Source organism: Siniperca chuatsi, linkage group LG16 (assembly GCF_020085105.1).
Source record: "Siniperca chuatsi isolate FFG_IHB_CAS linkage group LG16, ASM2008510v1, whole genome shotgun sequence".
Taxonomy (NCBI): domain Eukaryota; kingdom Metazoa; phylum Chordata; class Actinopteri; order Centrarchiformes; family Sinipercidae; genus Siniperca; species Siniperca chuatsi.
In genome coordinates this window covers 5,577,649-5,604,801 of record NC_058057.1, presented here as the reverse complement: position 1 = coordinate 5,604,801, position 27,153 = coordinate 5,577,649, and the positions used below count along the sequence as shown (strand labels likewise).

The following is a 27,153-nucleotide window of genomic DNA, read 5'->3' as shown; positions in this document are numbered from 1 at the left end:
AGGGGCACGGAACTTTGGCAGTTGCAGCTATTTATATGTAAATCAGGGATTTGCAGGGATTGCTTAAGAGTGGGTCCACAGGTTCGGCTGGTGGGCAAGGTTCCTTGAGGGGTATCAGGGTCAGGGAGCCATCCCCGGGGCTGAGAGCCTGCTGTGGGACATGGAGACTCTCAATACCCATGGTTCCTGGAGGTCCCAGGGGCATTGAGAAGCTCCTTCCCCATGAATAAGAGCCCGTGCTGCGGCATGGAGACCCAGCATAAGCCAGTCCTGGTTCCTGGAGGTCCCAAGAGCATTGAGAGCCTCCTTCCCCAGGAATGAGAGCCTACCGTGGGGCATGGCTCTCCGTATGTATGAATTCAGGAATTCATATTCCTGGTTGCTGGAGATCCCAGGGGCATTGAGAGCCTGTCTTGGGACATGGAGACCCTCATGAGCCGGTGCTGGTTCCTGGAGGTTCCAATTCATGTATTCGAGCCACCCCTCCCATTTGTTCTCTGGTGAGGGAGCATGGGCACAAAACCCACTAATGAGGGCTCTCGGTATGTATGAATTCATGAATTCATATTCCTGGTTCCCAGAGATTCCAGGGGCATTGAGAGCCTCCTTCCCCAGGAATTAGAGCCTGTCCTGGGTCATGGAGACCCAGCATGATCCGGTCCTGGTTCCTGGAAGTCTCCCAAAGAATGAGAGCCTCTTCTGGGGCATGAAGAAGCAGCCAGAAGGTGGCCTGGTTCCTGGAAGTCTCCCCAGGAATGAGAGCCTCTCTTGTGGCATGGAGCCCCAACATGAGCCAGAACTAGCTGGAGGGGACCTGGTTTCTGGAAGTCTCCCCTGTTTTGAGAGCCTCTCCTGTAGCATGGAGAACCAGCTGGAGGGGGCCTTGTTCCTGGAAGTCTCCCCAGCAATGAGAGCCTCTTCTGGGGCATGGAAAAGCAGATTGAGAACAACCTGGTTCTTGGAAGTCTTCCCAGGAATGAAAGCTTGTCCTGTTGCATGGAAACCCAGCATGAGCCAGTCCCAGTTCCTGGAGGTCCCAGGGGCATTGACAACCTGCTTCCCAGGAATGAGAGCCTGTCCTGGGCCATGGAAACCCAACATGAGCCGGAAATTATTATTATTTTTATTATGAAATTAATAATTCAATATAAAGACAGCATGAAGGCAATTATTGAAGTTTAAGTGGGAGTAATGGAAGAAATAGGCTAATTGTAATTTCTGTGCAAGTGAATTTTTTGTAAGTTATGCACATTATATAGCTTACCTGTACTTGAGGACTCCGATGTATTGCTCACCTAGTGGTGGCATGGATGGTGTTATACCGCCGTTTCTGCTCAGTCCTTGGCGGTGATTATCGAGGTCATCAGCTAGCATTTCAGTGGGTAGCCACTGTCACAGAGGAGCAGCCTTTTCATTTTTCCAGCCTTGAAGTCCTGATATAACACACCTTGTGTGCGTTGTGGTGGAAACTTTACACCTGCTCCTGCCTAGATGTACATTTCAAGCCAATTTTACTTCTGTTGGGTGTGGTCAGAATTGTACTTTGTTGCACCTATAGCCACACCCAACAGTGATGTCACAGGGTCCTGGGGTATATCGGTTCATAAGTGCAGCAAGGTGAAAAGTTAAACCACTGGTCAGCAAAAACAAGATTTAAAAAGTAAAGTTTTAGTTAGTTCAAAGTTGATTCTGGCTCCTGATGCCCACATTATGTAGAGTGCCTGTAATATATGAAGCTGAACCTTTTTACGGGTCCATTAAATAATCATGTGGTTTAGTGAGGACTGACTTTTGTGTTAAAGCAAGGGTAGGTAATGTATTTCAAAATTATTTTTTGAAAAAAAGAAAAGAATCCGGTATCTGTGGCTGTCACAGGCCAGTAATAAGCCCATCCAAATTGGCTGGCCTACCTGCCTGTCTACCTACCTACCTGCCTACATGCACGCACCCTGCCTGGAAAATGAAAATGTGTTTTGGGGGAGTGGCTTTGGAGGGAGGCCTGCAGGGAGGGGTGGGGTGAGTTTTTTTCCGGTTAGATACTTTCAAAATCTAGCTGTCTCTTGCTAGTTTCTCTAACGTTACGTACCCTAGCTTTACTATAGTAGAAACCGGGGAAGAGTATGCAACCAGTAATCCACCAACCACAGATGCTATAGTTGCTGTGGGACATGTGCTGTAGATCTTGTAGAATCTCTAGGGCCTGCTAATGTAACTACTCCATAGAATGACATACTGGCAGAGTCATTGGGATGGTTAAGATTCTAGGTTTCTGTCTGGGTTGCTTTCACATGCTATTTTATATTTTTCAATAAAACAGAACACATTGACTGTAAGTGCATGCATGTAATAAATTAAAGTCATCTTCAGACAGGAATATCAGAGACTGCATCTCTTTTCTACTTACCTATCAAAGATGTTTGAATCCAGGTTTCTGAAGTTCCAGTAAGCCAAATCAAAGTCTGAGAGTTCAGTGAGTGAGTAAATCTCGGTATCATAGTTCACAGTCACCCTGCACTGCTGGCATCTGTGCTTTCATACCTGCTACTGCTCTGCAAGCTGCACAACCAGGTAGGTGACAAACCAGGAGTCAGGGTGACCGGGGCGAGATGAGGAGTGGAGAAATGAAGGCTGTGAAACTCATGTGCTTTCTATTTTACACACAGAACACACCAAATATTTTCTCTGTCTCATTCTCGTTTCTTTTATTCTCTATTTATTTATTTCCCTCATTAGTTGTGAGGGTTGCTAGGTGATCCAGTGTTACCCTACGTCCCTCAGAGTGGGCCTGCTTGGAAAGTCACATATGAAAAGCTCTCCAGCCTCTTTTCAGCTGTGAGTGAGTACACTGCGTGGCGGGTGGCCTCTTTAATTGGACCTGGAGAGGTTGAGGCCGAGTCAAAACAGCCCTGTCAGATTCCACTTGCGCTGTGAAAGGAGGGCAGGAGCTCTCATTTACTATGTGGAATGGTGATTTGCAGTAAGAGGTCTGGGAGCCATTTGCTACAGCACAGGAGTAATAAGAGGGGGAAAAAGCTAATGAAAGTGAATATGCAGAGACACTTCTTTATGGAGAGGGTGACAGTGGATAAAAATACAGGTTGGATGGAGGAAAGAATTACACAAAGGGTAATGCATTTTACACAAAAATTGACAGATCTACTGTGTACAAAATGGTTACTTCCAATCATGGTAAACACAGATATAATACTTTTTTAACACTTGACATGTTGGATCCAGAAGAATGCTAGATCTCCATGGTGGTACTGCTCAGAAAGGCAGTGGATTTTGGCTTCCTGATGTTGATTTAATTTTAGTCTTAGTTTTTTTTTGACAAAAATGCATATTAGTTTATGTTTAATTTTAGTCATTAGAGTTTTGTTAGTTTGTCAACAAAAACTAAAAACATTTTAGTCTACTTTTCGTCGGTGAAATTTTAGACAAACAGGCACACATTTAAAATTTTTATGTCTTTTCATTCATTCTGAGGCTAATCTTTTATACAGTTAACATGGCTACAGGTAACTGTACACATCTATCGTGGAAAAAGTGGAAAAGGCACTGTTTACTGGTTTATACGAGACTATAATCATTCACACAGACTCTCCTCAGTAAATCCAGTTTTCATTCTCACACTGGATTTTGAACAGAACTGCTCTTTCTCTCTGTCGATCCTGCTCACTCAGCATCAGCTACCTGTGCTCTCTGCTGCAGAGCAGCATCACTATTCAGAGGGTGTATTCACAGTGAGAAACTAAAACATTAGATGTTATGAATGCACTAATATTAGTCTAGAGGAAGATGTAGATGGTTGACATCCCTCATTACTCCTAGACATATTCTTACTGAACATGAAATGTAGCTGATAGAAAGTATATGCTTGTTTACTCGGAGGGTTATGTGCCGGCCTATTTCTTAGCTGTACCAGTTGCCAGGTGACTAGTGGAGATTCTAGGAAGTCACTGGTCCTGGGCAAGAAATAGTCCTGCACATAAACCACAATAAAAATTGTTGTTTTTACACTTTTTGTATGTTCATTAGAGTTTGATGAGAATCAGAATCAGAAATAGTTTATGGATCCCCGAAGGGAAACTCTCTGTAGCAAAAGAGAGTTTCCCCTCAGGGATCAATAAAGTATTTCTGATTCTGATTCTGATTCAGACCGAAAACAGCCCTGCATTAAAACAGTGCAGGGGCCTGCATTGATAGGGGAGTGTTGTTTAAAGTATCGCTGAGACAATGACGAATAATCCAGGAAGGTCAGTTGGAGTAACAGATTAAGCATTTAAAAGGCTTATTAGATGCCAAAACACTGCAGAACAGTTTGTAATACTCACAGACAGGACTTTACAACTCTGAAATGTTATCACTGCAGCAGCTATTTCATGTTTCGTCACAATGATTGCGAGGTAAACAATAGAAATACGGTGTCCACATTATAAAGTAATTTACCAGGAATGTGTGCTTCTATGTATTTGACTGGTCAATGCAGTATATTGTCAGATGACGTTGCGGCAAAAGTTGAAACAGGTTCAACTTTGTTGCCGGAGCCCCCTGCATTGCCACCCCCACTGGGTCGACAGACTGGCTCCATTCAAATGAATGAGAGAGCTGTGTTTTTTCACGCAGGGCTGAAGTCGATTTAGAGGTGCAGGTAGGCAGATTTTGTTACCTTTAGTCAGAGCCAGGCTAGCTGTTTCCCCCTGTTTCCAATATTTATGTTAAGCTAAGAAAAGTGGCTGCTGGCCCCAGCGGTGATTCGGGGGGCAAGAACAAGTCGGGGGTGGCACATGGGAAATTAGAAAATTCAATCAGAAATGAATACAGCATTGAAAATTGGCTTAGAAACATTGGGCACGATTTTCAGGCTCTTAGTAAAAGTTACAGTGCAGTGTAAGTAATGAATCATTATTTGATTTAATAAAAGGTGGCGGCAAACAAAAAAGTCTTCAGCCTTAATTTAAAAAAACTGAGAGTTGCAGTAGACCTGCAGTTTTCTGGGAGTTAGTTCAAGATATAGGGTGTATAAAAACTGCTGCTTCTCCATGTTTTGTTTTGACTCTGGAGACAGAAAGTAGACCTGTCCCAGACAACCTGAGAGGTGTGGATGGTTCATAACGTAGCAGAAGATCAGAAATGTACTTTAGCCAGTTAAAGCACGTAAACCATTAAATGCTTTATAAACCAACAGTAGTATTTTGAAATCAATTCTTTGACAGACAGGAAGCTAGTGTAAAGACCTCAGAACTGGAGTGATCCACTTTCTTGCTCTTAATGAGGACGCAAGCAGCAGCGTTCTGAATCAGCTGCAGCTGTTTGATTGATTTTTTAGGGAGACCTGTACCATTACAGTAGTGGAGTCTACTGAAGATAAATGCATGGACAAGTTTTTCTAAATCCTGCTGACACATAAGTCCTTTAATTGGAATGGAATGTCTGTGATTGAAGGAAGAAAATACTTCATTATCCATTAGCATGGAAATTGAATGCATATGCTCCCATACGCACACACACAATCATATCTACTGTATAGTCACAGTAGGGTCGCCAGCAGTGTACAATGTATTTTAGTAATTGTATATAATTTGCATTTTGCATGTGGTGTGTTTGCATTCTGTCCCAGCAACAAACATGTCACACTAACTGAGCCATGAAATAAAAACAGAATGCTCAGGAGGATTGCAGGGTCAGGTATGAACCTGGCAGGGTTTCAGTGATAAATACATCCAGTTTGTTTGTGACAGTAAACAATAAACACAGGCACTGATTTTGTATGGTTCAATGCAATTAGACAGTGATAAAATACAACAAATTACAACACAGCTGTTCATACAAGACCGTTCACTAAAGCTTGACTGAATAGTTTGTGGTCAGACCACTAGATAGAAACTGCAAATAGGACTTTGTGCTTTCTGCTCAAACTATAAATAGCAGAAAAGAGTTCGATATGTCCAATTCCCTGACTCTACAGCTGACCCTGAAGGGTGTAGACAGCCTTCCTGTGAGGTCCACTTAATGTTTTTTCCACCTGTCAGTGGAAAACCTGCAAGTAAAGAATTGTGCCTTGCCCATGGACTCAGCATGTACCTTTCAATGTTCAAACAACAATAGTCCACAGTTGTGCAAATAGAGTGCAGTTCCTGGTTGATGATTGTCTTCTGGTCTGTGTGACCAGCATTTTTAATTAGCTGCTGGTAACACATGACACATGTATGTTCTTTTTCCCAGGGACACAATCTTGATATTGCTTCACCCCCACTGTCCACTCAATATAGCCGTGTTGTGTTCCAGCTCTGATAACAATCCACAGTGTCATTGTAGACAGCGTGCCTGTGTCCACCAGGTACATGAGTGTCTTGCTCGCGGCTCACCCAGCTCTTTTATCGGCTCCACTATTCATGCCAGAGCTGCTTGTGCCTGTGAAGTTTACATTTGACTTATAAATTAATATTCAAATGTCCTATCAATTGTTACTCACTCTATCTTTAAGTATATATTGCCAAACTAGTTTTTCTTGGTATGTATGTCACTTCTCTGACAAATTCAATGAAATATGGAGAAGGAATGCTATGCTTTTCCATCTGCCAATATTCACTATTTAGAAAATTCTGAATAGTAAAAATGATCTGAAGACAGACTGCTTGAAGATGCCCCTCTGAAATGTTTCCAGTGGACTCTGGAACAGTAATGGAGATGTGACAGAGACATGGCACAACAAGAACCTGATGCAATGGTATCCAGTGGACATCAGGGGTGAGGCTACTTGGTTGTCACTACGTGACAATTTGGAGGTCTAATAAAGGAAAAACAGTATATCATACAAAGATCAAGATAAATACTTGTTAAATTGTGGTAAGAGTGTCATTGTTACACCTTTGGGAATGCCATGCTGTCAAGATATGTGTGGCCTTCATTTCAAATTAATGATTCTATAGTTAACCTATATTCACAGTATTTATTTAAACAGCACCAAACTATCAGCATTGTACAGAGGAATCCACAGGTTAACCTGGTTTTACGTTAACAGTCTGGACGGCTTTCTGGTGTGCTTACTGTACATTTCTACACAGTACAAACTATAGTGTTGGACAGTGCCCACAAATCTGCAGAGGAGATGGTGCACGAACAGGTGCAGTAAGCTTGCTAAGTGTTTAATATGCATGGAATCAGCAGCAGCTTCGTTTACCTGCCATCAAGAAGCTTCACCAGAAAGGTGTAATGTGCAGGAAGTTCCTGCTATCCACCAGATCCAATTCGTCTTTGTGGGCATCTCAATCAACCAGCAAAAAGGATATGATCCCTCACTGGCTTCCCACCAGCAAACACTCATGTATAGCAATAGAGCATTTTTAAAAATAATATTCTATTTTAAATTACAGCTATGTGGGAGTTGGGATTTTAAAAGTTTAAATGGTTGAATTGGTTTGAGTCACTTGTCTATGCTCAACTATTAGTGGTTGATGGCTTAAGTCACTTGGGACACAAGGCTGTTTACATCAGATTCTTATGTTGTTGTCAGTAAAGTTTTATGTACTTCTTAGTGTTGTGTGGTTGCTGGAGTGACATATCATGCTTCTACCTTCATCTGAGTGCTGTCAGCCAACATGCATTAGGGATTTGAACAAGAGGGGGACAGAAAAAGGAGAATGTAAAACTCAGTGTGACTATTTGTTTTTTAATGAGGTTTTTATATGTCTGGGGAGGGGAGAGTGTGTGTGTGTGTGAGTATGTGTTCTCGTCCATGTACTGCATGCATGCTGCATTGATGTCGATATGTGTGTTTGCAGCTTCCCTGCTGTATGTGTGAAAGCAAATGGATATATTTAGGTTTTGTCTTAGCAGCAGTTTTCTCATCTCCCGCTGTTGAAGAGCTATTCAGTGAAAATGTGTTTTTCTGTTATTAGGAGGCATGTGGCCATCTAAATAATGCATCCTGAACACTGCTTTGTAATGGCAGCGTATACACTAATGTTCAAGGCCAGGCGGTCCAGAATGGCACCGTAATGCGTCACCCTGTATGCTGTTAAATATACATGAGTAATGAAGTGGCTTTCTTTGTGAATAACATTAACTACAGCGGTGAAAAGCTACTGCAGATTTCAGTGGCCCAAGACATTTGGATTATTCAGGTGTTCATAGGCAAGCAATTTCAGCCCTGCAGTCTGATTGGCTGAAGACCCATGCAGGGTGGCAAGCCAGGCTTTGTTGATTGCATGCCAACTCTTGTGGTAGCCAAAGATTTTAGAGGTGTTATTAGGTCTGAAGTATATCTCATATAGAGGGAAACATTATATAACTGTAGCATTTTTTATGATGATGAGCAACAGACTTTTCCAGGGATTATGTTCTTTTCAGTGTGCTTCCTAACTGTTTTTTTTGTCTGACAAGCTTTGTGTCTAGAATCTTGCATCTACTTACTTATTGCTTTCAGCACTTCAAAAGCGTTTTTTTTTCCTATAATGCCTGTTTTTTTTTTTTAAAGTGTAGTTTTATAGTGCTAAGGAAATGCTGGTTTTGCATCTATTTCTCCACAGTCCTTAACACAAGAAAGAAAATTAAAGCAACACACACCTTCTCATAAAGTGTGGTTTATTTTCTAGCCTCTTAAGTCAAGGACATACTAACTAATGTATTAGTGAGTTAGTCATTCAGACCAACATTATTCCTGGCCATCACTTAAAGATCCAGTGTGTAGGATTTAATGCCATCTAGCGGTGAAATTACAGATTGTAACAATTGGAATACTGCTTGCCGCACCCTTCCTTTCTACGCATGTAGGAAAAACTACGATGGCTGCGAAACTTGTGAAAAACACCAGTATCTAGAGCTATTGTTTGCTTTGTCCATTCTGGGCTACTGTATAAACATGGCGTGCAACATGGCGACCTCCGTGGAAGGAGACCTACTCCCTTTATAGATAAAAACGGCTTTTCTAAGGTAATGAAAACACAGCAATTCTTATTTTCAGGTGATTATACGCTAATGAAAACATACTTTTAAATATTATATTCCATTTCTGCCAATAGCTCCTCCTAAATGTTACACACTGGACCTTTAATGTACTATAGATTTCTTTCATGTATGTTAAAGTGACTCTTTTCATCAGAATAAAGCTGCACTAATTCATTTTTTATATTAATGATGGATCAAATGACGATGTATAACGTAAAAGATGTCACTCGTAGAGACAACCCCACAAAGAATTGTCACCTCATATCAGTTCTTTGACACTGTTTACCATCTTTCAGCTTGTTGTTTTAGTTTTGTGGCCACAACTTCACTGTTTTGATTCAGTCTCACAGCTCTCATCAACCTTGTTTCCAGGTGCACAGGAAACTTTCAGCAAAATATCCACTGTTCGCAACCTGCCCAGCACCAAACAGCAGACAGACAAAGTTAGCAACTAGCTGGTAAACACAGTGGAGAATTTAGGAGCTTAAGTATGGGGCTTTTTCCTATCTTTAGTCAAGAGCATGGTCTTTCAATTTGAGAACATGACTCATTGATTTCATGTTTAGATTTTGTAATGTAATCAAAACCATGACCTCACACTCAAACAGTTCCTAGAGATTTGCTCTGCTTTTGCTCAAACTGTATGCTATATATTTTTTAAAGATTATTTTTTGGGCTTTTTACTTTTATTTGAAAGGAACAGCTGAAGTGAGACATGAAATGTGGGAGAGAGAGAGGGGATGACATGCAGCAAAGGGCTGCTTTTGAACCCAGGCAGCTGTGGTAAGGATTCAACTTTGTACACGATGGGCATTTTCTACCAGGTGAGCCATGGGGGCCCCATTGAGGACAGGGTTGTGAGGGAAAGTATTACAAAAGCTAAACATGAAATCAAAATCTGATGCTCAAATTGAAAGACCACACTCTTGAATAAAGATAGGAATAGCCCAATACTAAAGAGCCAGATAAAAAAACAGAGCTAAAAGGAAAGGTAATATTGTAGTTACATTTATTAGGCACACACAAAAAGGGCTTCAAATGAATGCTAATGTTGCTCTTTGTCAACTCTATGTGTAAATAGGCAACTGTTTGCCAACTTGCCATAACAACTTTATAAGATGAAGAAATGTCAGTGTTGTGTTTGTGTCTTGTCTGCCCTTCGCACTCGCAGTGTTGGCACTCAGCCAGGCCCCGCCCCAAAGCCATTTTGTGGTTTTGAGCATAATTGACCTCAGTGTCATAGCCTTGTAGCACCATCATCCAGGCGGCAATGCAACTGTTGGACACCTGTCCTTCCCTCATCCGTTGGCTGTTATGGAAGGTGACAGGTTGGTGACAAGTTTTGATGATAACTTTCTGGCCCCAATATAGTTGTGGAAGTATTCCACAGCCCAGAGAGTGGCGAGAAGAGCTTTTTCACAGTCGGAGAACATAATCTCAGTGCTGCTCAGAGGTCGGCTTACATAGGCAACGACACGCTTGTCTGTGTAGTGCTGCCTCAGTGTGGGAAGAGAAGCTTGCCTTAAGGTGGAACTCCTTGTCCTTGTTGGGGTATGCCAGGCAGGGGGAAGAGTTTCTCCTTCATTCAGTAGAAGGAGTGCTCTTGCAGTTCTCCCCAAAAGGCTTATGCTTACAGAGGAGTTCAGTGAGTGGTCTGGCTATCTCTAGTCTTCAATGAACTGTTGGGAGTAGTTACACATACCCAGGAAGCTTCAGAGTACTGAGACATCTATTGGAGCCTTGATGTCTTGAATGGCTCAAATCCTCCCAGTCTGGGGTTCGATGCCTTCAGCTCCTACTGTTAGACCCACATATTCCACCTTCGTGCGCCACCATTGGCCTTCGGCGTTGGCAAATTTGGCAAATTTGGCACCTATGGCAATGAGCTGTTTAAGTACGTGGCAGACTTTGTTCAAGTGGTCTTCGAAAGTCTGACTTCTCATCAGAATGTCCTCCACGTAAATGGGTTTACTGCAGGGTCGGCGTCGCTCATTGCCTTGTGGAGGAAGATGGTGAACTCAGCTGGTGGGTTTTGAATACCTGAATGGTCTGCTGGATCAACTTGCATGGTCCAGAAACCATTGGCTATGTCCACTGTGGAAAAGAAGTGGGCTCTTTTCACCTTGGCCAGTTCCTGATCCAAATGGATCATTGGCCAGTGGGACAGTGGGACCCGCTTGTTCAGTTGTCAATCGTAAGGCAGCACTTGCCGTTTGGTTTCAAAACTGGCCACATTGGCGAGTAGTAGGTTGAGTTACATTTCCTAATGATCTGAAACAACTGGTCGAGAATCTCTTGGATCGATGCGTAGGCAGCCAGTGGGATCTTGTACTTGTGTACAAACATTGGTGGGACCTTTGGGTCAGTGGAAATGTGGACCGAATGGAGTTTGGTAACTCCACAATCATTTGGGCCCTGTGAGACGATGGGTTGGAAATTGCGGAACATCTGTCTTTGCAAGCTGTTGTTCAACCTCGGACTCAAAGCCAGGGGAAGACTACACTGGTGAGGTAGCTTGAGGTTGGGTCTGCCGGTTGGGTACACAGCCATGTCACCTTTGCCATTTAGGGTGGTTCCATAGATTGCTTCCTCCTGGAGCATGTCATGACAGGCGACAGTGATCATTTTGGTCGGGAAAGTGAAAAGAATGTTATCTAGTTTGTCGTTCCTGGTCAAGGATGATCCAATGACTTGGATCTTTAGTCAGTAAGTCGTGGAAATAACTGTTGATCAGTACCCCCAATGGTTGTCGAGCTGACACCTGGATTGGGGCATACGTCAGATTCTGCACCAGTAAGTATGTGGAACGATAGTCCAACTCAAGCAGGGGCGTGCCGCAGACTGTCAGGTTGAGTTCCCAGAAGTAGGGCAGGGGTTGGAAGAATGCTTGTGAGCTAGGCATCTTCTGCCCCTTAAGAATTACAATGCAGATGGGGGCACCTGGTGTCCTGACATGCCTGGGGAATGGTTTGCCCAGATTTCATGTGTTCTGGTTCACTATTTAGAACAGAGACTTCACCGCTTGTTTGGGCCCATGGAACTTGGTTAACCGTGTCCAGCTGGGCGCTGAGCCTAACAAGAAATCCCTCAGGTAAGAAGAATGGGGGTCAGAGATGAGGGACTACGCTGACAAAGTGCATGACCTGTTTTCTCCGATCTGTACCGAGAGGGCACAAACTCCATCTATAGTGGCCCAATTGCCTGAGGAACTAAGGGGCTTGGGAGATTCAGCCTAAGCCCAAATGTGTCCCTTGTGGCAGTCAATGAGTGGGGCCAGTCGGTCCAAGAGGTCCTGACCGATGAGTAGCGGTTCTGTGTCCAAGATGCAGAAATAAACGGGGTGCACCAGTGTCATCTCCTAGAGGGTGCTTCGTGATGGGTGACTTGTTCTGTCTATAACTAGTGATGTTTATTTTATATGTCTCAACTTGAAACAGCTTCCCAAGGGCGAGCATGGCTCTAGCCATTTCTGCAAAAGTGTTGGCACACATCAGGCTAATCTCAGAACCAGAATCAAGTAGGGCGAGGGTGCCCTTGCGTACAATGATCTCTGTTTTCTAAGGAGAGATGGAGGTGGCCAGTGACTGCATCTTGCAGGGCTAAGTTTTCTGACTCCTGGGGAGCCTCAGCTGCTGGCTCACGGAGGTTTTGGTGACTCATTTTCACCACTCTGATAAGAGACACTCGGTGACCTTAATACAATTTGTTGTGGCAGCGGAGAGCTGTTAGTGTGCTAAAACAAGGCACAGGTGCGCGGCTTCAACCTGGCTTGCAAATTTGTGTTAGTATGCTAATTGTTCTACCTCAACCTACTTTGCAGGTATCAAAGGCACCTATCTTTTCAACAATAATAGCTAAAATAAGATCTCAAACCAATGTGCTAAATTGTTAAGCAAACAATCCAAAATTATTCACTAGTACCCAAAATTATCCACTAAACCCAAAATAAATCATTCAAGATTATTATGCATAAATATTGCAATAAAGCTGGTTTTTGATGGCCTCACACGGGGCACCAAAATGTTTGGATTCAGGTAGGGCAGGTTTGGTTATTAGCAGAAATATCAAAGATATTTCTGAGTATTAATGCAATTATTAATATTATCAAAATTATTAATTAATGATTAATAATTACGGGGCACCGGCGTGGGATCAGGGACCAGTAACCACCTAAAAATGTTGATATTTAAGGTACTATCATACATTAAAAGGGGGGACAGTGAAGGGTAAAATCTGAGCACTGACCATCGCAACCAGCTAGTATCACAACATGTACACACAATAACCACAGGTAACTCCTCTTTAAAAGATACAATAGTGTTTATTTAACCTTAGCACTGATTAACAATCAATAACTTCAATCAACAATCACTATCGTCTAGTCTAAACACAATAAGCATACAACAATGAGCAAGAATATAAGATGTGTGTGTGTGTGTGTGCGTGCGTGCGTGCGTGCGTGCGTGCGTGTGTGTGTGGGACAATAGAGAGGGGGGTGCAAGGAAGGTGACGACCATGTGGTCGTCACACACAAAGCCAAATGGCAGGCAGACCCGTGAATCTCAAACAGAGGGACAGAGCTAAAACAAGAAGACAAGCTCTATTTGTCAAACTTTATGTGCAGCTCAGCTGGTAAAGCTACCACGTTATCTGGGCTGTTTGAGGTTTAGTGGAGAAAGAAAAGAGAAAAGCACACAGAGTAAGGCACAAAGGAATCTCAAATGCCATGGCAAAGTGTAATAGCTGTCCCTTTATCACGCAGTAATCTGGCAGTAGACTTTCATACAACGGCCGTGTTACTGGACCTTAGTCTGATAAAGTACAGTTATTAGCTCCCACAGTGGCTAAAGCTAACACAGTTAATGGCCCAACAGCGTGGTACCGATACAAAATGGAAAGTGCTAAACACAAAGAAACACACAGCAATTCGAACGCAGCGGTCCGTCACTTTTCCAAAAAGCAAAGCACAATTCACAACAATGAAATAATGCAGTTACAAAATCTATCACTGCCCAGACACAAGCCTCTTACTTGAAATCACTCTTGTTAGCGATTGATGCCGCAGTTTGTTTGGAGTTGTCCGGCGGAGTTTCTGTCAGGCTCAGACGCTGACGAAGCAGAGGTTGATGTCGGTAGGGAGAGGGTCTCAGCGGCGATCTTGGTCTCCTTGAAGGGAATGGTCAGTCCGTGTCTCTTCCTTCTGCAGGTATGGGATCATTATGTGGAGTAAACAATCAGGATCCAAAAAGTGTTCAGCAAACACAAAACAGTCTGTTTCACGTCCAGCGAGTTAAGACTCTTCCTAGGGAAATTAAAGCTCACGTGAAAAACATCTTCTTGTGGTAACGGCAATTACTGTGGAGAGAGACGTGATGCGCCTTCTTTAGTAAACGGCTTACTGTGGAAATGGCCACAGGCAGTGTGGAGTGCAAGGCTTTATAGAGTTGGTGTCATCATAGCTGTGCGCCGAGATTATATGCGCTGTCTCGTGTGTCTCATCCAATAGGAGTATGTTGTTTAGATTCAACTGAGATCTTGTGTTGGATTCTAACGAGATCTCGTCTCAACTTCATGTTCAGGTGTGAATTAACGACGTTCTTTGCCTCATAATAAAGAGTGCTAGACACTGGATTTGAACAAAAACAAAAAGCTATGATCTTGATAACACTATTCACAGTGTGTGACTTCTTATATATATTTCATATTTTGATACATTTCTTATAAATTTGTGATTGAAGTTGCAAATGGAACATTATCTGTTGATAGTGCCCTAAATAATGTGCCATAGATCTACCAGTCCTATTCTTCAAAGTATAGCTTATATCCCTAATTAAATACCACAGCATGTTTAGTAGGTTATGGGTTAAATGTGCAGCGAGTAAGACAGCTTTTTTTTATGTATATTTTCTGGCAGAAAAGTTAACAATATATGTGAACAAAATTCAATCATATCCGCTCACATATTTAACCCTCCAGATTCTCCTGAGAGTCCCATTTTTCAATATCCCCTTCCCTCCTGTCCTCCTGATTCCACATTTCGGCAAAAAAAAAATGACTCCATAAATTCACTAGAATGCAGGAAAACAGTCTCTGAAATTAACAATTTGCACCAACTTCACCAATACTTAATCTCACTCCAAACTAAATTGAAAAGTTGGCAGCCCTGGCCAAAAACTCAATTATTGCTGCTTTAAGGTTGACTATGATTTACGATATTGACAAATGGAATTTCACTCCATTGCCAAGATTCTCTTGAGTCACTTGTTTTAAAGTCATCACAGACCTGACCGAGAGCAAGTGGAATGTGTTCCCTGGTGAGGTATGGTCTGCTGACCTCATTTTACTTTTGTGGAAAAAAACAGTGAAACGTGTATCTGTGACATGCTAAAATATAGTGTAACAGTAGCACAAGCAGAGAGGAGTCATAAAGTCAGTGAACTGATTCTAATGTCAGTTACACAGCACTTTCTATCGAAAGTTTGCTAACATTAGCTACTGTAACATTAGCCTCCATAAGCTGTTGGTCATACCAGACCAAAAAAGGCTGTAGTGTCCTTCAAGTATGTTGAATTAAGCAATTTGTGTATCTTTAAAATGTGACTTATTTGCATGGCGATTGTGTCAGAGTATGACATAATGTTCAGATAAGAGTCATTAAAATATTGGGCACAGATAGGCATACTACTCAATTCATGCCACAGCCTACGGGCCAACCCGTTCTCATTCCCAGGTCGTCAAATACCGACGCTTTGCCATGGCGCTCTGTGTCTCATACAGACATACCCTTGAGCATCTGTATGAGACGCACCAGCCTTTCAACTAACTTTAATGTAAACCCATCCATGGCAATCTTAGACTCTCAGAGCAGAGTCCATTCATTCCCCAACCGCAGCGCTATAAGATACTGTGAGCATCAGTCCCATTGGAGAACCCAGGACCCACGGCCCGGAAGTATTTTCATCATTTCCAATTCCCATGTTATGGTTTTCTTTTAATGATATCCTTTCTTTTACACTTTTTTGAGGGAAAAAATAGTTCAAATCATAGTCAATGATGAAGGCAGTAAACACAAGATTTTCTAAGTAAGAAGAACATGCTTTTGGCGACGTTGTTTCCCTTCAAAGTGCATTTCAGTTGGCTGTAAATCTAAACCTACTTTGATAACATGTTGTGCAGCCTAGTTTTGTGTATGAAATTCCAACTTTTTGTTATGGATCATTACAAACAAATATAAGCTTCTTTCAACTACCCTCAACTTCTTATTTTGGAGAACAAAAGTGGGCCTTGTTACTTAAGGGGAGATTGGATTGGAGGATTGGTGCCGAGGACTCACATATTTTCTCACCCTTGTGGTTTGCCAGGAGGGTGTCTTGCTTTCTGCATTCGTAGGGCCGAGTGCTCCACTTATTATGATAATGATGGACCCCTGCCATCAGTGTGTGCTGCCCATTGTGAAGCTAAGCTCTCCATAATCTAGATGGCTATTTAGCTATTTGGAATGCTTGCAGATAGACAGATTTGCAGTGGCTAAATATAGGCTAGGCTAAGGATTTGAATGCTAATGATGATACTTGAGGTGTTCTTACACCTGTGGGCATTAAAATGATAATATAGCATCTGCTAACCAACTGCCCTGTTCATGCAGTTCTTATATTAGAGCAAATATCATTCAAACAGTATCTGCATTCAGTAACACTAATCACCAGCAATGTAGTAAAGGAGTAGGAGAAAGAGACAAGCTCAAGTGTTGGTGCGTGACTTTCTGCTTGTTGACATTAAAGTAGCCTTATCAGTGATTTAAGTGCTCTTTGCTTCACTCGTCTTCTCTCTGACTCATCCTCCTCTTCCTCCTGCTTCTGTCTCTTGCTCCTTGGTGTCTCTTTCTAGTTGGTGCTGCCAGAGTACTCTATCCATGGACTCTTCTGCATCATGTTCCTGTGTGCCCAGGAGTGGTTGACTGTGGGCCTCAACATCCCCCTGCTCTTTTACAACACATGGAGGTGACTATCCAATCCCCCGTAATGCGTGTGTGTGTGCGCGTGCGATTGTGTGTGTGTGTGTGTGTGTGTGTGTGTGTGTGTGTGTGTGTGTGTTTGTGTATGTGTGTGTTTGTGTAATCCTGGACCTTTTAGAATTTATGTCCTCGCTTCTTAAAAAGTATTATGTTGAGTTAGGTTTGGGTTGGCATTAATGGTTAAAATTAAGATTAGGCAAAAATAAGATATGGCTGAAAATGTATTAAAAAGTGACTCATGTTGAAAAGCTGTAGATGACACTAAGGCATAAGATATACTTGCTTTTTGCCAATGCTTAAGTGTTGACAAGTGCCAACATGCAGAAAGTAGTGTGCCTCTATGTACTGTAGCAAGGTGGATAGTAGCAATGTGAAGGATTGGGTGGTGGATGGGTGTGTTAGCACAAGTTATCCAATTTATGCAGGAGATCTGAGTTTGCATCCTGTGACAGACGTGAAATTAATGTTCGCTATTTTAGTAACCATTACCACGATATTTCCTTAACGTTAACCAAGTGATTTAGTTTCCTAACCATAACCATACCCTAAACGGTATGTAATGTATTTCAGAGGCATTTGTGTTGTATTTGTTGAAATTCTCTCTTCATCCCGACAGCAATCAATAAATCAAATGTTCTAAAAAAATAATAAAAAAATCTGGTATCTATTTTTTTTTAGTCAGTTCCACATTTGCGTTCCTGTTTGAGGAACAGCTGCTAAAACCTACAGTGCCCCGTTGTTTTGGGAAATTACTGAGCCTTAACTGGACATTGTAGTTTTTAGCTAACATTACTCAAAAATGAGTGGACTAGTTTATCACATATTTGGCAGTAGAATGGTGTATGTGGGATTAAATCAAAATAAACTACACTGTGTATGTTTGTGGTAATGAAGGAAGATGTTATCCAGTGTCTCTATGGCACAAAGGCACAATATATATCAGAAACTGCATTGTTTAAAGCAAATATATCAGTGTGCTAACACATCTCGAGCCTCTGAAAGGGAATGTCTGAAAAATGGGTCACCAGTCAGTGATCTTCAGATTTATTTGCTGCTCCTTCTTTGTCTGTTTTTGTCTTTGTTGCTGTTCTTCCTGTCGGTGCGGGTTAGATGTAGACTGCTGGGCGCCTGATTGGTTTAAGCTCATGTGCGCAGCTGGTTGAAGTTACAGACGGAGAGGAGAGGAGAGGAGAGGAGAGGAGAGGATAGGAGAGGTGTGGAGGAGACCATTAATTGGAGACTGTGACAGATGTCCATCGGCTACAGATGCTGCTTCCTGCACAGCTGGAGGATGAGAAAACAAGGAAAGGAAGCAAGAGAGGGTAAGACAGAGATATAGGAGGGGTAAAATGAGAGAGGATGTAGCAGGCGGCAGGACGGTGAGGCGAGAGAGAAAGTGAGTGAGTGATAGGAGAGAGATCTAATATTGACAAGGTGATTCAGAGGAGAGTGAGAGAGGGAGGGAGGGAGACATTGGTGGTGAACTATTTAAACTATGGAAACATACAGTATGTGATCACACTAACATATATGGATGGGTGTATGTGTATATGTGTGGGAATGTATGCTCGCTTGAGTCCACATGTCCATGTGATGCTCTGCAGAGTTTACAGATGTTGCTGGGAGGGCTGCTTTAAGAGGCCAGATTGACAACTTTGAGCAGCAAAGCTTGAGCATTAATATAAACTTGTATTGTAACCTGAAAAAACTATATTTTCTCATTAAACACTCATTCAAAAGGTTAGGCCATGATGGCTTTTGGAGTTATGTGTATCTGTATCTCTTGCCTGATAGCAGCAGGGTGGACAGGCTGTGGCTGGGGTGTTTATTGTCTTTAGTTAGTGTTTGTGATGCTTGAAGCATTGAAAAATTACATTAAAATGTGTCTTTCCAGAAACAATGTCCTAGCTACTCTGGAAAGTTCAGTTTCATAGGGACTATTTGTATTAAGTAGTTTCACTAAAAACTGTTCACAATGAGGTCTGTTCATTGTCCAGAACAGAGGTTTTCAATCTGAGGTGCCTTCCCAGGGGACAGTTTCCCCTGTCCCTTTCACAGATGATCTAAACACAACATGAAGTTAGTTATTGTAGTTTGGACCTCTGATTTGGCTCACTCACCGACATGGTCAGCAGTAGGAGCAGCAGTAGTGGCTGTGAACACAGCTCATGGAGGTAAATAGGTACTATAAAAGCCTCAGCACCCAATTGCCGCAATTTGCATACAAATTCAGAGTTGGGGTCATAACTCAGTCAAATATGAACACACATACAGTGCTTTGCGAAAATATTCGGCCCCCTTGAACTTTTTGACCTTTTGCCACATTTCAGGCTGATATGAAACTGTAATTTTTTGTGAAGAATCAACAACAAGTGGGACACAATCATGAAGTGGAACAAAATTTATTGGATATTTCAAACTTTTTTAACAAATCAAAAACTGAACTGGGCGTGCAAAATTATTCAGCCCCTTTACTTTCAGTGCAGCAAACTCTCTCCAGAAGTTCAGTGAGGATCTCTGAATGATCCAATGTTGACCTAAATGACTAATGATGATAAATAGAATCCACCTGTGTGTAATCAAGTCTCCGTATAAATGCACCTGCACTGTGATAGTCTCAGAGGTCCGTTTAAAGCGCAGAGAGCATCATGAAGAACAAGGAACACACCAGGCAGGTCCGAGATACTGTTGTGGAGAAGTTTAAAGCCGGATTTGGATACAAAAAGATTTCCCAAGCTTTAAACATCCCAAGGAGCACTGTGCAAGCGATAATATTGAAATGGAAGGAGTATCAAACCACTGCAAATCTACCAAGACCTGGCCGTCCCTGTAAACTTTCAGCTCATACAAGGAGAAGACTGATCAGAGATGAAGCCAAGAGGCCCATGATCACTCTGGATGAACTGCAGAGATCTACAGCTGAGGTGGGAGACTCTGTCCATAGGACAACAATCAGTCGTATACTGCACAAATCTGGCCTTTATGGAAGAGTGGCAAGAAGAAAGCCATTTCTTAAAGATATCCATATAAAGTGTCGTTTAAAGTTTGCCACAAGCCACCTGGGAGACACACCAAACATGTGGAAGAAGGTGCTCTGGTCAGATGAAACCAAAATTGAACTTTTTGGCAACAATGCAAAACGTTATGTTTGGCGTAAAAGCAACACAGCTCATCACCCTGAACACACCATCCCCACCGTCAAACATGGTGGTGGCAGCATCATGGTTTGGGCCTGCTTTTCTTCAGCAGGGACAGGTAAGATGGTTAAAATTGATGGGAAGATGGATGGACCCAAATACAGGACCATTCTGGAAGAAAACCTGATGGAGTCTGCAAAAGACCTGAGACTGGGATGGAGATTTTTCTTCCAACAAGACAATGATCCAAAACATAAAGCAAAATCTACAATGGAATGGTTCAAAAATAAACATATCCAGGTGTTAGAATGGCCAAGTCAAAGTCCAGACCTGAATCCAATCGAGAATCTGTGGAAAGAACTGAAAACTGCTGTTCACAAATGCTCTCCATCCAACCTCACTGAGCTCGAGCTGTTTTGCAAGGAGGAATGGGCAAAAATTTCAGTCTCTCGATATGCAAAACTGATAGAGACATACCCCAAGCGACTTACAGCTGTAATCGCAGCAAAAGGTGGCGCTACAATGTATTAACTTAAGGGGGCTGAATAATTTTGCACGCCCAATTTTTCAGTTTTTGATTTGTTAAAGTTTGAAATATCCAGTAAATTTCATTCCACTTCATGATTGTGTCCCAATCACAACACGATTCTTCACAAAAAATTACAGTTTTATATCTTTATGTTTGAAGCCTGAAATGTGGCAAAAGGTCGCAAAGTTCAAGGGGGCCGAATTCTTTCGCAAGGCACTGTACATGATACATATATTTTTAGATTCAGCTTGGCTTCCACTTCCCAAAGATATCATTCAGATTATGTCCATCACAGATAAACGTCTAATGTTGCCAATTTGCCAAAATGTTAACACATATAGGCAAAAAATGTGAGGCTCCAATGGTAGCCCAAAGAGTAACTCACTGAATCCATGGCAACATTATACTTCCTGTTTACATCCTCAAAGCTCCCAAAATTATGGGAACGCAGTTGACGCAGATGTCTCAGTTTTGTCTGAGTTGGGGCCCACGGTGTCAGGGTTTGAACACCCCTGGTCCAGAGTAACTGGGACATTGTTTATGGAAAGACATGTTGCTGCTGAATGTGATTTGTCACAAATTAATTTCCATTCACCTTCAGTGGCATTATAAATGACAGAGAACCAGATCAGAACATCTGCATATAAAACCAAAACCATTTGCATAGTTAGGTAAGTGTACATAACAAAATATATGTTTTTTGGGTCAACTAACACTTTAATTAGATGACAGTGGAGAGTGTCAGGCAAACATGGGAAATGTAAGGGGATGTAACCATAGATGGAGTTGCACTACATGGTAGAGTATGTACTATGCTGCGTCACCAAGATGCCCCTACTTAAAGGATAGGTTCACATTTTTTTAAGTCTGTCTTAAAACAATCGTCTGGTGCCCATATTTGCTCTTCATACTGGCCATTAAAAGATCCCTTCCTAATGTATTTCCAATGTAAGTGATGGGGGACAAAATCGACAGGCCTGTCTCAGCTGTCACTTTGGTGTACAGGCCAACTCTGATGTCGACCGTCAGACATGAAGGAGAAATAGTCTTCATGTGTTTAAAGTGGCTCAAAGTGTGACAGAGCAGCATGCAGACAGATTATGTGCCTGGCCTCAGTAGAGAAATCTTAATAACATAAAGCCTGGGATGGTGTAACTGACTGCTCCATTCATGGGGGACATTTCCTTATTTGTTAAAGTTTTTGCAAGACTAAAAGCTCTCACAATATGTGAATGTGGGGCTGTACAGGGAAATTCCAAGAGAGGCTGGTTTGTGTTTTGTTTAGCATACTCTGGAAGATTTGTCCACAGTGAGCATCTCTATACCTTACCTTTGCTCAGGGGAATTGTGGAACAAATGGTGTCAATAGTTCTTTTTATTATTATTGATATTTTATTGGCTAATTGTATGTAGTAGTTTGTTAACTATTAGCTAACCTCATTTACCTCATCATCAATCATTTGTGCATGTATCTTTTGTAGAAATCCATAGGAATCATATTCAATGACTCATTACAAAACCCTTCTGTCACACTCAGAATACATCAAGATGCATTTCAAGTTCATGATTGAAGATTTCATTCATGCATGAGTCATCGATTGACCAACACAAATGTGAATTAGTGAACGTATGTTGTCATTAATTTATGGCAACCAAATTTACGATCATTGCACAGTAGTGAACAACCAATGTACATCAATTAACATACAGTATGGATATGCATAAACCATCTGTTAGTCTGGGTTATAACTGAACGGACCACATTCATAATGATAGCAGCTTCCTGGTTGGACTGCATTACATATCACACCCTGCAAAACATAATTTGAATGTTTAAATCAGTGAAATTCTCTGTGATGGGCTCTGTGGACTAAATGACTGAAAAGTAACCAGCAGCCAACTATCTTAACTGTAACTGGTCTGTTACATTAAGCTGAAATAAGTCTCACTGGGATGTAAACGCTCCAGGAAACAGCCTACAACTTCCCAAATAACCCACTCTGCTATTAATCACTGCCAGTTTTTGTGTTTTGGTGACATTGCACATCTTCATTTCACACAGCTTTAAAAGACAGCTGTTTGTGTTTACAAATACTGATTATGCTAAAAGCATAGCAATAGCTACGGAAGCCCTGAAAGGCAAGCAAGAATTTATTTTTCTGGCGATCCATTTTCTAAGTCTGATCCAATATTTTTCTCTCATGTGTATAAGAACAGGTGATTTTTCCCCCCAGGATACTTTTTCTATGTTCCTTAAAAAAGTATTTCATCTGTGAAACAGGCAGGAATTTTTTTATATTTTTTTATCTGTTAAATGCCATGAAAGGCATGTGATATTTTTTCAGGCTCATTTTTCTAAATGTTTGTTGTTGTAATAACCATTTGGGCCACAAGAGGCTGAACTGCACCACTAGGCTGAAGTCATACAGTCCCTGATGTGTCCCACTAGAAGCATTCATGCTTTGTTCCAGGTGAGTTTTAATTCTTACAGGTAAGTTTTAATTTCTCCATGCACTCTAAAGAAGGACGCAGAAGGATCACAGATATAAATATGTATATTGAGGCCACGAAATGCTATTGCATGCCCACAAGATACAATTCGTTCGCACATTTTAATTAATTTGTGGCCATGAGATACTTCTTCGTTCCCACGTTTTAATTAACTTGTTCGCACGTTTCAATTAAGTTGTGGCCACGAGATAAGTGTATATAGTGAGAAACGCTTAAAGGGCTTAACCCGCCGATGCGCAAAGACAGATGTCTCTCTATTGCCTTTATGACGGGAGGAAAAGGCCGCAGCCAGGGTTTAACGTGTAATATTTAACGTTATCTCTTCTGTCATTCCCCTTACTTATTCCCCTTACTTTAATCCCAGCAGCAAAGCAAGTACACATTTTGACTGTAAAAAATTTACTAACTAACTTTACCCCCCAGTGCTGAAAAGGGACAGATGATGTCATTCTGAATATTAAGTAGCCATGTGTTTCTGAGAGCAGGGCTTATTGTTATTCAGAATGATGTTATCAAACCACATTCCAGTGTGTTAACCTCCCTCTAGCAGTAAACCACAAAAAGCTGTCCCTTTTCAGCACTGGGGAAGAAAGTTAACACAAGCTTTAGTAGATTTTTTTTACAGTCAAAACGTGTACTTGCTTTGCTGTGGGGGAATAAGGGGAAGGGGAATAAGAGGGGAATAAGAGAATGACAGAATAGATAACATTAAATATTACACTTTAAACCCTGGCCTCTGCCTTTTCCTCCCGTCATGAAGGCTATAGAGAGAGATCTGTCTTTGTGCAACGGCGATCTCTCTATGTACACTTATTTCATGGCCACAAGTTAATTAAAACGTGGGAACAAAGTAATATCTCATGGCCACAAGTTAATTAAAACGTGGGAATGAAGTAGTATCTCGTGACCACAAATGAATTAAAACGTGCAAAGTAATTGTATTTCGTGGCCACGCAATAGCATTTCGCGATGATCAAGCTAATTATCAGCTAATTGTACATACTCAGTTTCTACACTGTTGCCCTTTATGTGCATGTTTTTAAGCTACTTTCCTAATTAAACATGATGTGCTTGATGATGTTATTAATCGGAATACCCTGTTATTGTTCCTTGTTGCTATTTTTTTTACAACAGCTATTGGTCATGATTGAAGGCTCTATTGCTCAGAGATGGAACTTTCAGGCGTTAATTAAATGAAAATGCAGAGATGGAGAAATTAAAACTCACCTCGAAGAATTAAAACTCACTTGGAACAAAGCATGAATGTGCACTTCAGGTACTGTATGACTTCAGCCTAGTGGTGCAGTTCAGCCTCTTGTGGTCGAAATGGGTATTACAACAACAAACACTTAGATTCTCACTTGCCTTTCAGGGCTTTCACAGATGAAAAAAAAAATCTTAGAAAAATTAGCTTTCATAGATGAAAAAAAAAACTTGAGCAAGACCAAAAAAAAAAATGTCTCATCTGCCTTTCAGGGCTTTCACAGATGACTTTTTTTTCTTTAAGGAACTTAGAAAAATTAACCTGGCGGAAAAGAATGCACCTGTTCTTAAGTCATAAACACAGGAGAGAAAACTATTTTGATCAGACTTAGAAAATGGATCACCAGAAAAAAAAATGTCTCCTTGCCTTTCAGGGCTTCCGTAAATAACACATGCAGATTCTATTAAAGGATGGATTTTCTCTTCAGCTTTTAAAATCATCAGTGGGTCATAAATGGTTGTAATTTGAAAGGGGAGCAAATGTTTCATTGAAAATTCATTCTAAAGTTTTATTGAAAATCATTGACTCATTTTTATGCAGTTGGAGTAATTCACTTACTGAGCTGACTGGACTCAGAAACTTAGAATAAACCCCAGCCCTAATACCTTTAGAACCACATAACTGACCTGGGTGAAATTATATTTTTATATCCATTCAAATATTTAATCATACTTTGTTTATCTTGTTGGGAACTTTAACATTTTGCACCACAAGATAAGTCAAACCAACCGCTCCTCAACGGGATATCCTTTGCTAAGCCCTTATTCCCTTACTTACTGTTACACCTGTTGACCTTTCCATTTTAGCATGGCTCATATGCAGTTTACAATGATAACAGTGGGAAATCTACCACTCAAAATTGATAGTAATATTTGAAACATTACGATAAAAAATTCAGCATTTTCACAGCCTGCTTTGCTCTTCTTCTTCTTCGCTATGCTAGCTGTAGCATAGCTGTACAAACATTTTAACGCTCCAGGCAGACAGTAGACATCTGTGAATTTACAAAAATACCTTTGAAGTTGCAAACAGCTGCTGGATAACTAGTAAAAACTAGTGTCTTGACTCCTAAGATTAACACTACTGTATGTGACCTGAACACGGTATATGCAAAAGAGTGATGGTGTCACAGATAGGAAATAAGTTGTTCTTGTGTTGCAGAGTAGCTAGTTATCTTTTAAATATATGTTGAGATTAATGTGAAATTGGACTGGTTTTATTCTAATATAACCTATTTGGATGTGACAAACTGTACAAAAATACTATTGGATAAGCCATGCAGAGGTTATATGTTAAAACAAGAAAAAACGTTTTGAGGATGCTGCTAACGTTACCCTTAACTCTGACATACTAGCATTCTGACTCTTACACAGTGGGGGAATACTACACAGTGGATCTGTCGGTCCTGGATGGAGCTCTTTCTAACATAGCCTGTAGCGCCCTAAAATAACGTACTCAATGATATGCTACATGGTTTCGAAAGTAATGCTAGGTTACTGCAGAAGGTTGTAAGCTAGTTAGCATGCTAACATTTGCAGCTATTGCTAGGGCAGATAAAGACACTTTAAGTCCTTACAATTCTGCTAAGCACCCCTCTTCAAAATGTGGAGGAATCCAAAGCTTGACAAGCCTGCTGTGCCTAGTTACATTAGCTAAACTATGGGCAATCACTGTTCAGGGGAGGGGTTTGGCAAATGGTCAATTTCCACAAACATATTCAACTACTATTTCTCCCACATCTGCTGCACGATGGTGTCCACATAACTCATCATGCCATCTTTTTCCATACTATCTCCTTCCCTATTTCCTCCCATCATCTCCTTGCCCCCCCGGGGTCTGGAACGGGTCAACTACCCGCGATGTGGTCTTTGCCCTCTGTGGTAGGTACTTCCATTCCCCAACGGACACAAAGGAGCTGCTCTATGACCCAGCATCCGTGATGAACGGTGACACGCTCAAGTTCTGCCTGAAGGAGGCCTGGTGCAAGCTGTCCTTCTTTGTCCTCTCCTTCTTCTACTATCTCTACTGGTGAGCACTTGGCAGGCAGTGTGTGTAGATAATTGGATTACATGGATAATGGATTACATTATATTAATCTTATTAAAACAGCTAGAATAAAAAACTATGAAATCGAAATCAAGCTACTTAAAAAAAATATGACTTTTTTGAAAGTGGTCTTTTGGTGAAAATGTAAAACTAGGAAATTGTGAATATTAAAACTGGCATATGTTTGATTCTAGCATATCACACAGTTATTTAACTTGGTTTTATTTCCCAGCTCTGATGAAGCAATATGAGTGCAAATCACTGAATAAAGTAACCATTTCTCTGGCAATCACATGCAAGTTGTTTCACATACTGTAGATCTGTCAGGTTACCTAGATTTACTACTAGGCCCACTACTGCTAATGCATGTGATGTTGAGAGAATTTGATTCTTTACTTCATTGATAAGCACTACCAGAATGCTCAGGTGGACAGCAGAAGGATAAAACTGCTATGCATCTTGGTTAAAATGTTCATTATTCTGTGTATTTATACATTAGAAGGTAATTCTGTAAATTATGGTATTTTACAATTTGTCTAACTAATGTTTTTGCTAAAATGTTCTGCTCTTACATGATAATAATGCACACAATGTTCCTGTCCATGTCTAAGAATGCTTATATTAATCACTCCGGATTCTTGTTCCATGTGTCATGTGGGTGCTGCAGTGTGTGGAACCTGGACATATCCCTCTAATAGGTCTT

General features: G+C 41.3%; 2 protein-coding genes across 2 annotated transcripts in view; both read left to right on the top strand.

The window, feature by feature from the left end:
• Positions 1 to 27,153, top strand: part of LOC122863541 — a 314,269-nt gene that overhangs the window by 235,633 nt on the left and 51,483 nt on the right. The gene's annotated exons all lie outside the window — the stretch shown is intronic.
• cnih3 (cornichon family AMPA receptor auxiliary protein 3) overlaps positions 1 to 27,153 on the top strand; it is a 142,667-nt gene that overhangs the window by 100,393 nt on the left and 15,121 nt on the right. Inside the window, 2 exon segments of the mRNA XM_044169412.1 lie at positions 16,837 to 16,949; positions 26,289 to 26,432. Coding sequence (XP_044025347.1) covers positions 16,837 to 16,949; positions 26,289 to 26,432 — 257 coding nt within the window.